The sequence below is a fragment of the Dermochelys coriacea genome, chromosome 13 (genome assembly GCF_009764565.3).
Source record: "Dermochelys coriacea isolate rDerCor1 chromosome 13, rDerCor1.pri.v4, whole genome shotgun sequence".
NCBI classification, from domain to species: Eukaryota; Metazoa; Chordata; order Testudines; family Dermochelyidae; genus Dermochelys; species Dermochelys coriacea.
In genome coordinates, this window is record NC_050080.1 from 17,815,337 (window position 1) to 17,829,207 (window position 13,871).

The 13,871-nt window shown below is 37.0% G+C and overlaps 1 protein-coding gene and 1 long non-coding RNA gene across 4 annotated transcripts in view; one reads left to right on the plus strand and one right to left on the minus strand.

Moving 5' to 3' along the window:
- The first annotated feature begins 5,454 nt into the window (after window positions 1-5,454).
- Window positions 5,455-13,318, plus strand: LOC119841772. Of its 2 annotated transcripts, XR_005288612.2 has the most exons (3): window positions 5,455-5,493; window positions 12,123-12,288; window positions 13,174-13,318. It is a non-coding gene; the product is annotated as an uncharacterized LOC119841772 (long non-coding RNA). The 2 variants fall into 2 exon arrangements; XR_006275470.1 differs by lacking the exon at window positions 5,455-5,493 and having other exon boundaries at window positions 10,214-12,288.
- CSE1L (chromosome segregation 1 like) overlaps window positions 7,549-13,871 on the minus strand; it is a 36,994-nt gene continuing 30,671 nt past the window's right edge. For both annotated transcript variants that reach the window (XM_038369371.2, XM_043496061.1), the window contains exons 19-25: window positions 13,539-13,747; window positions 12,633-12,730; window positions 12,368-12,453; window positions 11,002-11,083; window positions 10,068-10,214; window positions 9,017-9,248; window positions 7,549-8,085 (exon numbers count right to left, since the gene is read on the minus strand). In XM_038369371.2, coding sequence (XP_038225299.1) covers window positions 7,996-8,085; window positions 9,017-9,248; window positions 10,068-10,214; window positions 11,002-11,083; window positions 12,368-12,453; window positions 12,633-12,730; window positions 13,539-13,747 — 944 coding nt within the window. In that variant the 3' untranslated portion in view covers window positions 7,549-7,995. The remainder of the gene's footprint in view (window positions 8,086-9,016; window positions 9,249-10,067; window positions 10,215-11,001; window positions 11,084-12,367; window positions 12,454-12,632; window positions 12,731-13,538; window positions 13,748-13,871) is intronic.

A 13,871-nucleotide genomic window follows, 5' to 3' on the forward strand; every position in this document is an offset into this window, starting at 1 on the left:
TTGTGTGTGCTTATGAGCATAAGATTTTTGGTGGAGAATAGTGGAGGGGGAACATGGTGATACATGCCATGCTTATTGTAAAGTTTTGCCTACAGTAAAATAAAATTGATCGATCATTGTAGAAGTTGGTGTGCACACCCTCAGTCGTAGTGAGCTGAGTAAATAGGCTCAGTAGAATTTAAAGTTTCTCGCTCTAACCCAAGCACCGGAGTAAACTCCGAAGGGTACAGGAGTGTCAGGTGGTAATTCCTGCATTCCTTGTATAAGACCCAGCTCTGAAGAATATAGAAGCATGGGCAAATAGTGGTACACAAGGCCATAGCATGTAAATTAGCACCTTCATATAAATGTTTAAAAGGAAGTAATGTAAAGATGATGCCTCCAAGGAAGGACTGGCATCACTGTGTTTTGTTGACGAGATTACTCCTTTTAAACAAATCTTGCAAAAATACAGGCATAGGCCATGGACCGAACAGGTACTGGCAAGTGTCCACACTATTTTGGATCTAGAAGATAAATTTGCCAAATATATACGGGTATATAAACCTGCGACCGCAGCGACCGCAGCAAAGAGAGATTCAGCAGCAATTTGGTTACAATGGGAGGCAAGCAATGAGTCACATCTCTGTCTGGCTGCTTGCTGAGAGGAGAATGCATCCCTGTAGAAGAAGTTTTCCCAAGCAGAAAAAAAAGATCAAGAAATGAAAGGAACAGGAATACAGAGTCAGTTAGATTCCCATCGGGACAAATTTAGAGAAGGGAAACAAAGGGAAAAAAAGTTAGCAGACCAGGTCGGGGAAAAAAAAAAAAAAGAATTAAGTGTTACAAGAAATGGTTACAAAATTAACCTTAAGAGCCTCTGCCAATCATAATCGCTCTGAACCCATTAAACACCTTAAGCAAAAATTGGAATTCGCAACCCGCCAAGTAGCAGCGGTAACAGCAGGAAAATGGGGTGACAGCCCGCAAGACGGCACCCCTAGCTGGGATAAAACATGGGGTCCCAATGAAGTATGGGACAGAAATATTTGGAACAATTATTCTAAAAGGACAGGACTTAAAAACCCTGTCACAGCCATAAAACGAACTGCAACCACCAAAGTAAGAGACCGGGGGGACCAAGCACTATCACCACCACAATGCCTGCATCTGCCTCCAATCTCCAAGCCATGTCAAAATGGTTAGAACCCCTAACTCAAAATTTTTTTTCTAAATAAAGTTTAAAGGAGCTTCAACTTGCAGGTCAAGAGAGTCTAGAAGCCACCCAAGTGTGGCGCCTAATAAGTATCTGTACTGCACCTGAAATTCGGGTGGGGGGTGTCATTAACAGAATAGTATGTGCAGTGGACACAAATCTCATAGTGCTACTGACAGCTTTTGGGGAACAGATGGGCTGCTGCCATTTAATGGCACAAGCGATACTAATGGCCCAAGAGCCCAATGAGATAAGCATGACTATACCCTTTGAACCTAAACACCACATGTAGAAGGAATTCAAAAATATGAAGCATGGTTGTGGCCTAGACAGCTATTTCCTATTTGTTTAATTTGCATATACGGTTTCATTTTGCACAAATAGTAGCCCATTTTCCTCCCCCACCCCTCAAATCCCGTCTGCCTATAACCATCACTAACAAACTTAGTTTTGTTTTGCATACTTGTGACACAAATTGTACCCACTTGATTCTGAAATTAACACCTGGAGTAAATGTTCTTATTAAATACTGGTACTCTGGCAGACAAAAACAAAGTACGAGTCTTTTGATTTTACAGATTCTAAGCAGAACACCACTATTTGAAAATTTACTTTTCTGTAGAACATGGCAAGAGTCTACAACATTTCATAATCTTAGATTTGCCATAATATGTTGAGCCATTAAATCCAATGTCATCCTTCTAAAAATAGCCACTACCCATGTTCCAGAAGGAAGGCAAAAAACCAGCAGCATTACGCAGTGGACCAATTGTGCAAGGTTGTACTGGAAGCTTTTTTTCTTAAGCCATAGTAAAATCAAATTTACAATCAGAATGCTGCATGAGATTTAACCTTCACTACCAAATGTTATGCATAATCACTAATACCTCTAGGAGGCTAAGCTTTCCTCAATCTGTAAGTCTTTTGGGGGTGGTTAAGAAGCAGCAAACTGCAGATTTTTATAATAAAAACAAACAAAATGATAGCAAAATTATGGTGTGATGCCAAAAATAATCTTTATAGTCTTTTTGTGGAAGGGAAAATGCCAGCTAGATCAGGTCAATCTGTTTTGCCAGAGAAAGGTGTTGGAAGGAATTTTCTATTCAGAAATATTTATTCTTTCTTAATACATCAGATAAAAAAAATACCCGCATTCAAAAGTTACAATGTAACATTTAAGGCCCTGTAGTATTTAAATCCTTCACTAAACTAACATTAGTTATTTTTGCCTCTGTTTTGCTGATAAATTGAAAAAACCCTTGCAGGCAGTCTGCATCATTCAACCATGTGTAAATAGCTTAGTTATAAAATGTAAAGGATTCCATACAGGAATAAATAATTCAGTTACAAGCCCTTCATCAAAACAAATAGATGTGGCATTTTCCATACATTACCCAATTCTATATTTATTCTGAGGATGCTTTTCAAATAAACTATAAGGAAAATATATTGTACAGCTTCAAGTACAGTGACAGGATGGCCTTTAAAAGATCATTTGCCAAAATTAAAATATTAGACATCCAAATAATGGTGTACTTAAATGCCAGTTCCTATCTTATCCTGATCTGTTGTATAGTAATTGCTGTGTAGTGTAAAGATACCTTTGGTATTCCATCCCAGAGATGGTTGCAGTTCAGCAATATGTGAAATTATAGGATTTACCTACTTATTAGTTATTGTGAGGCTTAACGGTGACCTACAAAAGAAAAAGCAATTGTGAGCACTTTTTGGGGGGTAGAGGAGGCTGGTTTGTGATATAGGAGGGATGTCAATTTTTTTCTGATTAAATTTTTATATTAGAAATTCAGATCTCATCTACATTGATTTTCCCAAAAGACTATGGACATCTGAAGTAATAATGTGGAAACTGAGGGGGGAAAGGATGTGGAAGCCGATTACAAAAACTGAATCAAGTTTTAAACAAATAGCTGTGTAATCTGAAAGTCTGAGGCGACCATTGGGAGAGAGCGTCATATCTAACAAGCCCAACTCTTCAACAGAGGGCTAAAGTAGCTCCAACTCCTCAAGTAAATTCCTAGAAAGGTAAAGCAAGCAGAAAAAGTTATTTATAAGATAACTATCACAACTTCTTTATGCATCATTAAGCAGCAAAAATAGGGCACATATCCATTTCTTTCATTTGCAGGTCACAGTAGTGGGTTAATTGCTTATATAAAGCACTTTGATATCTTTGCAAGAAGGTATTGAGGAAACAGTACTGTAATCAAATTAGTAAATACAATATTTTCAGGCAGATTATGAAGCAACCATTTGGAATTTACCATATAAAGTATTATTGTGATTTTATCATGCAGTCATTTCTTTAGATACTTGCTTCAAAGTAGTCTAAATAATGACGTCACAAAATCAGATTGCACAATTCATTTTATGGTAATTTGAATAATAATAATTTTCACCAGGCAGTTAAACATGTGAACAAGCTTTCTATTTTTGTTTCTATTTTAGCTAGTATCCATCAGGAACATCTCCACTCTCCCCTGCATTATAGTAAGCAGTAATACTCACTTCACCTTATTTATCATAAGGGATTTTAATTAAATGTAAACGCCAAAACAAAACAGGTATTTTCCCCTTTTTTGCTGCATAATTGGGCTAAAAAATTGTTCAAAAAGATTTCCCCTTTCTCCCATTACAAATATTAGGTCTGGGACATCTTTTATGAGGGAGGACTCGCAGAATTATATCGCAAGATTGAAAACTGAACAGTTTTGTTTTTGTTAACACCTATTTAATTTCTGACATACTTGAGAGAAAAAAAATCAAAAAAGATTCAGCACGTCTTCATCTGAGGTTTAGAAAGCACACATACCTGTTTCATGGTTGTCCTCATGCAATGAATGTGGCAGCAAAAGAAGAGGAGACAAACCCTGTATTCCTGCCATTTTGCAGGTAAAAACAAGTAGAACAAAAGTTTGGAGGGAGAAAGTCAGGCTTTTTTTATATACATTAGAAAAGATAATCCTTCCTGCATAATTAAAGTTAACTTAATTATTACTTTAAAACATCTTGCCATATAAGGTTCTCCTCTTACCCGAGATAGTAAAATCTTTCAAGCAAGGAACCTGTCTACCTATTTTGTAAAGCATCATGCAAGTTAGTTATTTTAAAGGTTATTTTCTCATAACAGTGGTTTTCAACCTGTGGTCCGTGGACTCCTGGGGGTCCACAGACTATGTCTAAGGAGTCCACAAATGGTTGTCATTACCATAGAGCAGCAGTTTTCAACCTGTGGGCTGCAGACTCCTGCGGATGTCTAAGTTTTGCAAAGGGTTCCACACCTCCATTTTAAACTTTTTAGGGGTCTGCAAATTAAAAAAAGGTTGAAAAATCACGATTCATGGCCACTTCAATGGCATAGGCTGACAGCTTGAACCATGCAGCTTTGGACAGACATGGGGAGAAAGAACAACAATTTCTGTACAAGTTTTAATTTTTAATTGAAGAATGACAGCCTCTCAAGGACACTGTTAGTTTGATAAGCCAGGCAAGTTAAAAAAAAGCTTGCAAATTATGCTTCACACACCTTACATTAGCACTGTTGCATTATTTTTTATATATATATATAGAGAGAGGGAGAGAGAGAGAGAGAGAGAGAGAGAGAGAGAGAGAGATACACACACACACACACGTGTATATACACACACACACACACACAAAAAGATTACACTATCTATCAAAGGCCTGCCTAGCACCATTTCTGATACAAGATTATTCTTCAAAATAGACTGCTTGGAAGTGAATATGATGCATGGTCCCTGGCTTTTGTCAGGCTATTGTTTAATTGCCAGGCAATAAAAAGGAAACAGTGTTGTGATTAAAGCCCAGAAGGGGAAATGAAGAAACCTGGGTTCTAATCCCAGCTGTGTTACAGACTCTCTGTTAGTCTTGGGCAAGTCACTTAATCTCTCTGTGCCTTAGTTTCTGCAGGAAACTTTGGGGAGAGGGAGGAGAAAAAAAAAGGGCCATGGAGAATCAGTTATGTAAAGTGATTTGAGCCTTTTGGATGAAAGGTGCTACAGAAGTAAAAGCATTAATATTTAAAACCATAAACAAAGTGTCAGCAACACGTTGTGGTTTTAATGCAACATAACTTTCATAAATTCATAGATTCCAAGGCCAGAGGGGACCATTGTTACCATCTTGTCTGACCTTCTGCATCAGAGGCCATGGAACTTCCCCAAAATAATTCCTAAGGCATATATTTTAGAAAAATATCCCATCTTGAAAGATCCCACATTTAAAAACTGTCAGTGATGGAGAATCCACCACAACCCTTGGTAAGTTGTTTTATTGGTTAATTATTCTCACGGTTAAAAATGTACACCTTATTTCCCATCTGAATTTGTCTAGCTTCAGCTTCCAGCCATTGGATCATATATCTTCCTCTGCTAGATTGAAGAGACCATTATTAAATATTTGTTGCCAGTGTAGGTATTTATAGACTATAATTGTCACCCCTTAAACATTCCTCTTTGTTAACATACATAGATTGAGCTGCTTGAGTCTTTCACTATAAAGCACATTTTCCTATTCTGTAATAATTCTCGTGGCTCCTCTCTGAGCCGTCTCCAGTCTATCAACATCCTTTTTGAATTGTTGACACCAGAACTGGACACAGTACTCCAGCAGTGATCTCACCAGTGCCAAATACAGAAGTAAAATAATCTCTGCTCCAATTTGTGATTCCCATTTATGCCTCTAAGGATTGCATCCGCCCTTTTGGTTTTGGTCTCAAAAAAAAAAAAAAAAAAAGTTACAAAACAGATAACCAGACAATCTAGAAACTTCTAGAAGTAGACATAACTCAGATTTGTTGAAGCATAGGGATTACCAGTTCAAATCAGTGTTCTATCTATTCCAATATATTTACCATTTTCTTTACTAAGTGCACACTTCTTCAAATTTGACTTTACAAATTAAAGCACACAGCTCCTAAAAAAAAAAAAAAAAAGCCCTCCCCACATGCAATACTCCTTCTGGGAAGGTGAATGGAGGCAGCTCACATAACACCTGGTAGTCACATTGTTTATGCATCATTAGTACTTAGATGGATGCAATACAAGAACTTGGATAAAACTGTATCTTGTCTGTGACAATACCCACTACCAGATGATTCAAGAGGTAGAAGCAAGCTACGAAGTAGGCAGGTTTATTCCTATCCATAAGAGAAGTAACCCCATATCAGATGTTGCCTTGTGCCCCCAAAACATGAGGATTTATTATCTTATCCAAGGTATTAAAAAAAAACTAAAACTAATATTTACATGTGCCTTTAGTGATTTACGTAGCCACTGTGGCTAATTCAGGAGAAATTTTGCTTCCAGTAATTTGCCACCAAGCATAAAGGCCCCTGGATTTTATTTTATTCCTTAAAAGTTTATTTCCTCCCACCCCCTGCCCCAAGACATTGTTAAAGCTCCGAGGTATTCTCTCTGGTTCCTTTTTGCAGAGTTCCCTGATCCCCCCAGTCTCAGGAGTTCAAAGCCAGTTTTAAGAAAAGGAGTACTTGTGGCACTTTAGAGACTAACAAATTTATTTGAGCATAAGCTTTCATGAGCTACAGCTCACTTCACGGAATCTTATGCTCAAATAAATTTGTTAGTCTCTAAGGTGCCACAAGTACTCCTTTTCTTTTTGCAGATACAGACTAACACGGCTGCTACTCTGAAAAAAGCCAGTTTTATTTGTCTCACTACAGTATTAGTGCTCTAAGGGCCTGATTTTCAGAAGGTATGGGTGTGCAAATTGGGCGTTCGAGAATATAAATGAGCAGAGCTTTTAGCTGTACATTTGCTTGCATGATCATAAGTGCATGTCAAAGTTAGGCATAGACCAAGATGCACCTAAAATAAAAAAAAAAAAAAATTCCATTTCATCAATATAAATTTAAAGGAATGGGGAAAACACTTTAATCAAGTGCACAAGAACTATTTTATATGACTGCAATTTTAGTACAATGCATTAGTAAAAACCGATTTAAAGGAAAGAATCTACTAGTTTTATGTAAAATTTTAAGAGGGAGGTTTTTGTTATGTTTTTACTACATTATGCTACTATTCATTGCCCAAAAAGAAGGGGTGCTTTATGAGCACAATTACTGCTTCCTACTTCTATTTTTATTACTAAAAGAGCAATACCTTGATTTGAAATTTTCCTCAATATATTTTTTGTTTTGTTTTGAAGGGTGCTTAGAGTTAGAAGCACCAAAAAAAAAAAAAACCACCCCCAAGAAACCCCCAAAAAACTTTGAAGTTCCACTATTATTTGTACTAAATTTTAGAGTTATTTTCTGATTAGATTACCTTACAACAGTAAATGCACATTTCTGGACATTTTAAACAAGTGTTTCTTATTTATTCACAATTTAGACAGTTTAAAGAAAAAGACACAAAAGAAATACAAATGACAACATCAAAATGAAAAGGAATTTTAGTGACAGAAAGTGAGTTTCTATAGCCAGTGCTCTCCTTACATTTCAAAATATTATCCAAACACTGCAGATGCAGAACTCAAATCAATGCCACACGATAAACTGCTGTTACTATTCTCCTTGAAATTAAAATGGAAATGGAAGTTAGCTGCCTCTTTATTTATGATCACATGAACCACCTAATTTTCCATTTCTGCTTAAAGCAACATTTAATATCTTTTACAAGATGGATTCTGCGATACATTTTGAAGTAGCAACTTCATTTTGTCTGAGCTCTGCTTAAAAGAAAGTCAGTGTCAATTTTCTTTTTAAGTGAACAGCTTTCGATCTTGCTTGTCAAACATGCAATTCAGAGCAGCGTTACACTTGCGGCTTGGAGGTATCCTTGGAGATACTGCAAGGCTTCTGCGTTCAGACTAGTACTCAGCATTGATGGAACCTTAAACATAAATAAGACAGAGGCATTAATATGTGTATGCGTTAACCAAATACCACTGTATTTCAGGATTGTGTCAGTCTGAGGGAATAAGGAAGGAGCTAACTGAAGTCCTGACACAAGGAATTTTGCAGTGTGAAAGCACTTCCTGCAACAGACCTGCCAGTGTCTGCCAGAACCAGAGATTAGTATCAAAGATCTTAATTTCCAGCATTTTTCAATACTGCACCTTGAAATTGAAATTAACATGAGCAGCTTCACTTATATTGCTATATTACAAGTTGGGGTAGAATGTGAAAACTGAAAACAAACCAAGTACAAAATTCAGGTGCCTTACACAGTAGGCTGTACCCTGATCTCTCAGCTCCTCAGAATCTTGAAGACTTCTAAGAGTTACGAAAAAACATGTAATATTTTTAAGTTAAGGTATTTTTAACTGCAACCTACTAGTATGTGCAGGCACATAACTATTCATCCTGAAAAGGTGTTTTCCATGCACCAATAACATAGCTGAAGATACTGATTTGGAGCTTTACCATTCTGTTTAACTCATTAGTGGCACTGGATGTTTTCTCTGGATTCTGCTTCAAGTCCAGGCACCATCTTCCCCAGAAGACCAATAAATGCATTAGAATCTAATTCAGAAGAGGGTTTTTTTTTCCAACCCACCCTTTTCCCTAGAGGAGATAGTTTATCCTAAGAAGTGGCAACATTTTAAACCCTTCTCAGAATCCAGCAGAAGTATCTGGGCCCTTATTAGCATAGCAAAGCATATCTTACAGAAAAATACTTCAGTTGCAAACTAAATGAGTGAAACATCCACTCAATTTTTCTGGCTAGCAAGACAACTTGCACAAAACAAATCGGTCGTCAAAAGGGTATCTTTTCTCTGTAGAAATGGAGATTAATCTGCCATACATTAACTATCACCTACCCTGCCTGGACATGCAGTAGATAGTTTGTGAAGAGACTGTGCCAGGTGGATTTTAGGATTGTTCACCATTTGACCCACGGGATCATGTTCTTTTTTCCCAGCAAAGGCAAGCTGAGAGAATGCAGTCTGGTATCCGGGGGTATCTTCTATATCAATGAAGTGTTCTTCATCAGGAATTGTATCATCTTCAGGCAGTTCAAAGAGACCAATTAGAGCCTGCAGTAAAGGAATCCTACCACAGAAGGAAGGAGGATAAAACCAAAATACACACACATTATGCCTGCATGGGTAGATTTTAAAAGTATACTGAAAACTCAAATTTATCTGAACCTCAGGTGTTCAGAGATTGCGTCCTGACTTGGGCAAATATGGGCTTTGTAGGTGCAATGGATTTGCACAAAAATTTACAGGCACAACTTGGGTGCTTTTATTAAAAAGATGGAGAATGTATTCATCTTGGACTGTCTCAAGTTCTCTTAAAGTGTCTAAGGAAAGCAACTCTTTTAGCCTACTCCATTCATGCTGTTATTTCATTTTTTCCTAATATTCTAACACTAAGATCAAATCATTTTAAATACAACTTAAGTTACTTGCCATTTGGACAATGGAATTTATAAGAGGCTTGATGGCAAACAGGAATTTTATTCATGGAACAATGGCAATGTCAGAACTAAAGTTAAATATGGGCTCAATTATATTGCCATTCTGAAGACCAATGAGTCAAAACCTGGCTTGATTTTTCGTAAGTAATCAAAGGTAAAGGAAAGTACTCTTTTCTCAAGCAGGGTCCTAGCTGACCTGTCCAATGCTGCATCCCTGTCAGATAGGGATTCAGTATTCAAAACAATACTGACATCTGCTCTGGAAGGAGCAGTGTAATATTTCTCTTAGTAACAGCAAAGAGGCCTGAACACTCAACTCCATATTGCAGCAAGCATATCAAAGACTACAAAAGCATATTTTTTTTAAAAAAGGAATTTGATCAGTTTAATTGCATTAGCAACAATCAGTATCTTTACCAACAAACCTTCAGGAGTTGTTCTGCACTTACCACAGTTTTGTGTATTCTGTGTCCATCATGGGAGGGCACTCCGTTAGTATTTTAGTAATGCCAACAGCACAGATTTTCTTCTCTACTTGTCCAGATACTTTCTGTATTTCAGGAATTATAATTTTCTCCAAAACCATTCCAAACATTCTATTGTGATGATGTAAACAAAAAAATAAGTATAAATAAAAATGGTGAAGGGGGAAAAATCCACCATTTAAAATAAACATATACTAAAACTGTGTATGTAATCTTCAGGGAGTGATCTAAAGAAAAGCAATGCTATGCCATCAGAGAGGTGACCTGAAATGCGTTCATTCAAGAATCCAAACTAAGTCAAGTTTAATTTCCTAACAGGAACAGAATCAAACTTCACAATTCCCCACGATCATCAGTGAAGTGATCTAATGAGTTAATTCAACAGAAATTACATGGAAAAGTAGGTTTGATATGCTAGGAAGAAAAGAAAGACTAGAGGATATGAGAACAAGCCAACCTTAGAGAACAAATAAGGACAGCAACAAGAGGCATCAGAAAACCATACAAAAATGGGAATCTAGCATGACAGAGCAGTCCCAGAGGACCCAAGCTGCGAATTCTGTGTAGGCAGCACACTCTTCGCATGGATCAAAGTGAAACAGGGAATACCCCTTTCAGGAGATACTCTTTGGCAGATACTCAGACAATCAGAATGATTCAGGGAAAAAACACGATCAGCCAATCTCAGCAGAAGAAACTATTACTGCTACATGGAGCCTTTTTTCTGTAGTGGCAGAAATCTCAGAGGATAACCTCTCCTCCAGGATAGTGGGGGAATAAAATGACTATTTAGTTGAAGGGACAAGTATTTGTTTTCTGATTTTTAAAGTAGCAGACCAACTATTTCCAACTTAAAAGTAATAAATATATAGAAGTCTTAAGTAAGAATGATACTAACTTTGGCTGTATGCTGTCAAATATTTCTTGAAGAGCTAACGCCCCATATTTTACACAATACAAATTAATGAAGACTAGGAAACCTATTGAAAGAAAAAGATCATGTTACAAACTATCTAAAGAATATTTATACAATAGTATGAACAACAAGAGACTTCTCTGAACTAGCTTTAGAATGAGTAACAGACTGCACCATTACTACTCAACCTGGCATAAAACATCCGTTTTAAAAAAGTGGAATTCTTTGAAAGGATTAGAAATGGTGATCCAAAGTATGTAAAATTTTACTTATAGGAACTAGATTCATTCCAGTTATCGAGATTTGTTTAAAAAGTTATGTACAGGGTACAATTTTAGATATCAAAAAAGAAATGAACAAAGATTAATTTTCTCATGCAATGTGTTAAGCTCCTGCTGTAATTAGATAAATTAAGAATTATAGCAATTGGAACCCTACAATTGTCAATCCTCTTTCCTATAAGAAAAGGAGTACTTGTGGCACCTTAGAGACAAATTTATTTGAGCATAAGCTTTCGTGAGCTACAGCTCACTTTATCGGATGCCTCCTAACATACGACGCCTTTCCTATGTGGCTGTTAGGAAAATCACTTAATTGCAGTTTGATGTAGGTTGTTATATCATATTCTCATTCCTGCCAAAGACACACATTTAACTACAAAACTCAAGATTTTGTGGCATATTGTATGATTTACATAGTGAAAGACAACAAGATTTTATACTGAGTAACTATGATAATCTCTAAATTATGGTGTAAATCACCAAAACATTTCAGTTATTTGCCACCCATTTTGCTTGTGTCGTGCAAAACCATAACAATGACCACAGCTGTGTTAAAGCAGAATAACTTCCCAAATACATGAAATGTGAGTCCTAATTGCTGATCTGTTGATATAATTGACATACAAGCACATCAGGTCACTGTTAAGTTTCTGTATTTAGAGTGCAAGTTTGATGAAGCTGGAATAGATATTGCTTCTGAGTATCAATTTGAGATGAAAATGAGTCTTATGAAGTGTTTTATCAATAGTGGTGTCAGCAATATGAAGGTGGAAAGGAACGCACAAGTCTTTCTCCATAACTTCTTATTTCCATTATTTTAAGGTTTGGGATCAATGAAGTGTGTCCCGTGGCAACCTCAATTGCCTCAAGATGTAGCTTTTGTTCGCTAATGGAAATAAATTGGTATAAATCACAGAATTTCGAGATGCAAAAGACCTGTTAGGTCATGTAGTCATCCCCCTTGGCCACTGCAGGATTCTTCCCTATGGTAAGTTCATCCAGTCACTTTGTGTTCCAAGTTATAGGGCTTTCTGTATACCAGAATTCATATACGGCACAGAACTTACTTTTGATAAACTTCGTTGTTTTGGAATTTTGAAGTCTCTGGAATAGTAGAATGAAGATTTGCTTCCTGTACTGGTCAACTGATTCTCTAGAAATTTAAAACAATTATTCAAGTTAGAACTGTATCTTGCTAATGTAGTTTTATAGAAGGTGTATATAAGAGTTTAAATTTAAAATTGAATTTAGCACTAGTATCTTTCAAAGTACATAAACATGTCCGGTCTTCAGTAATTAGGCTCGAACCTAGTTTCGCACAGTTGTACTCACGGGGGCATATGCTCAATAATACTGTTGAGAAGATAGAATCCTTGATGATCATTAGCTTTAGAGGCAATGAGCTTCTGGAACACACCTAATAATCCAGGCTGTGAGTGAAAAATAAAAGACAGCATTTTTCTCTGGTGTGACTTAGCAGATATAAGAAGAACTAGCAAAAGTCATGCACCTGTTTTCCTGAAAAGTATATCAAGGAGAATCAAATCAAATATCAATCAGTCAAACAGACAATTTAATTTTTGCAGTTAGGGACAAAAAGATTTAGTAAAAGGACATTGATGGAACCAAGTGTACAAGAGTTAGGGCTAACTTTAAAAACTACTTGAAAGCTAATTCAGAACATGGCTGCCTGCCTGTTCAATGGCATTATCTGCTCAAGCCTGATTCTGTGAGGCTGGGTGGTGATGGAGGGTTAGAACACGCAGAACAGCACTGCTGCTGGAAGTTGCAGGGAGAAGCATGGGGGACATATATTTGTTCCTCGTGATTCCAATGCTCTTTCTGAAGAAATCTTTGCCCTTTCCTCTTCCAGAGCTCTATTGAAAGGCACCAGCTTCTCCCATCTCACTAGCAGAACTGGGGAACCCTATTTGCATGCCAAGAGCAGCAGGGTCTGGGCACAAGAATTCTGCATCTACAATGGTTAGCTGTGTGACGCAGTGGTTGCCACCAATAAACGGAATGAAGAGGATGTGCAGCGTACATTGTGTTGTGTACATTATTCTTCAGTTTACCATATGAGAAGTTTGAGTTTACAAAGGGAGTAAAAAATGCATTAATCTTGGTATCTACTAAATTTGTTAAGCTTTGGAAAGTGTGTCAGTATCTCATTTGTCTGAATTAAAAAATGCCGTGAGTTTAAGATAGGTATGTTGCAGTCAAATTAACCCAACTTACAATTTTGTCAGCTGCAGCACTTGCTATTGTATTGGCACCCTTCTCTAAGTAGGCCTGGAGGAGTCTCACCAAAGGAGGAATGTTTCCTGTCCTTTCCCACAGTACTGGCTGGAGGAGATGAGGAAACAATGCCATGTAGGATGACGGGATGTCATTTTTATGCATTTCCAATAGCAGAGACATCACTTGAAACACGTATGGAATAAACTCTGTTATGAGGGAGTAGAAAATGACATTTACACACAGTTAAAAGGGTCACCATAAATTCATACAAAACACATTTCTGTCTGAATTATTTTTAAACCTACTATTGTTACAAGTAACACCTAAGAT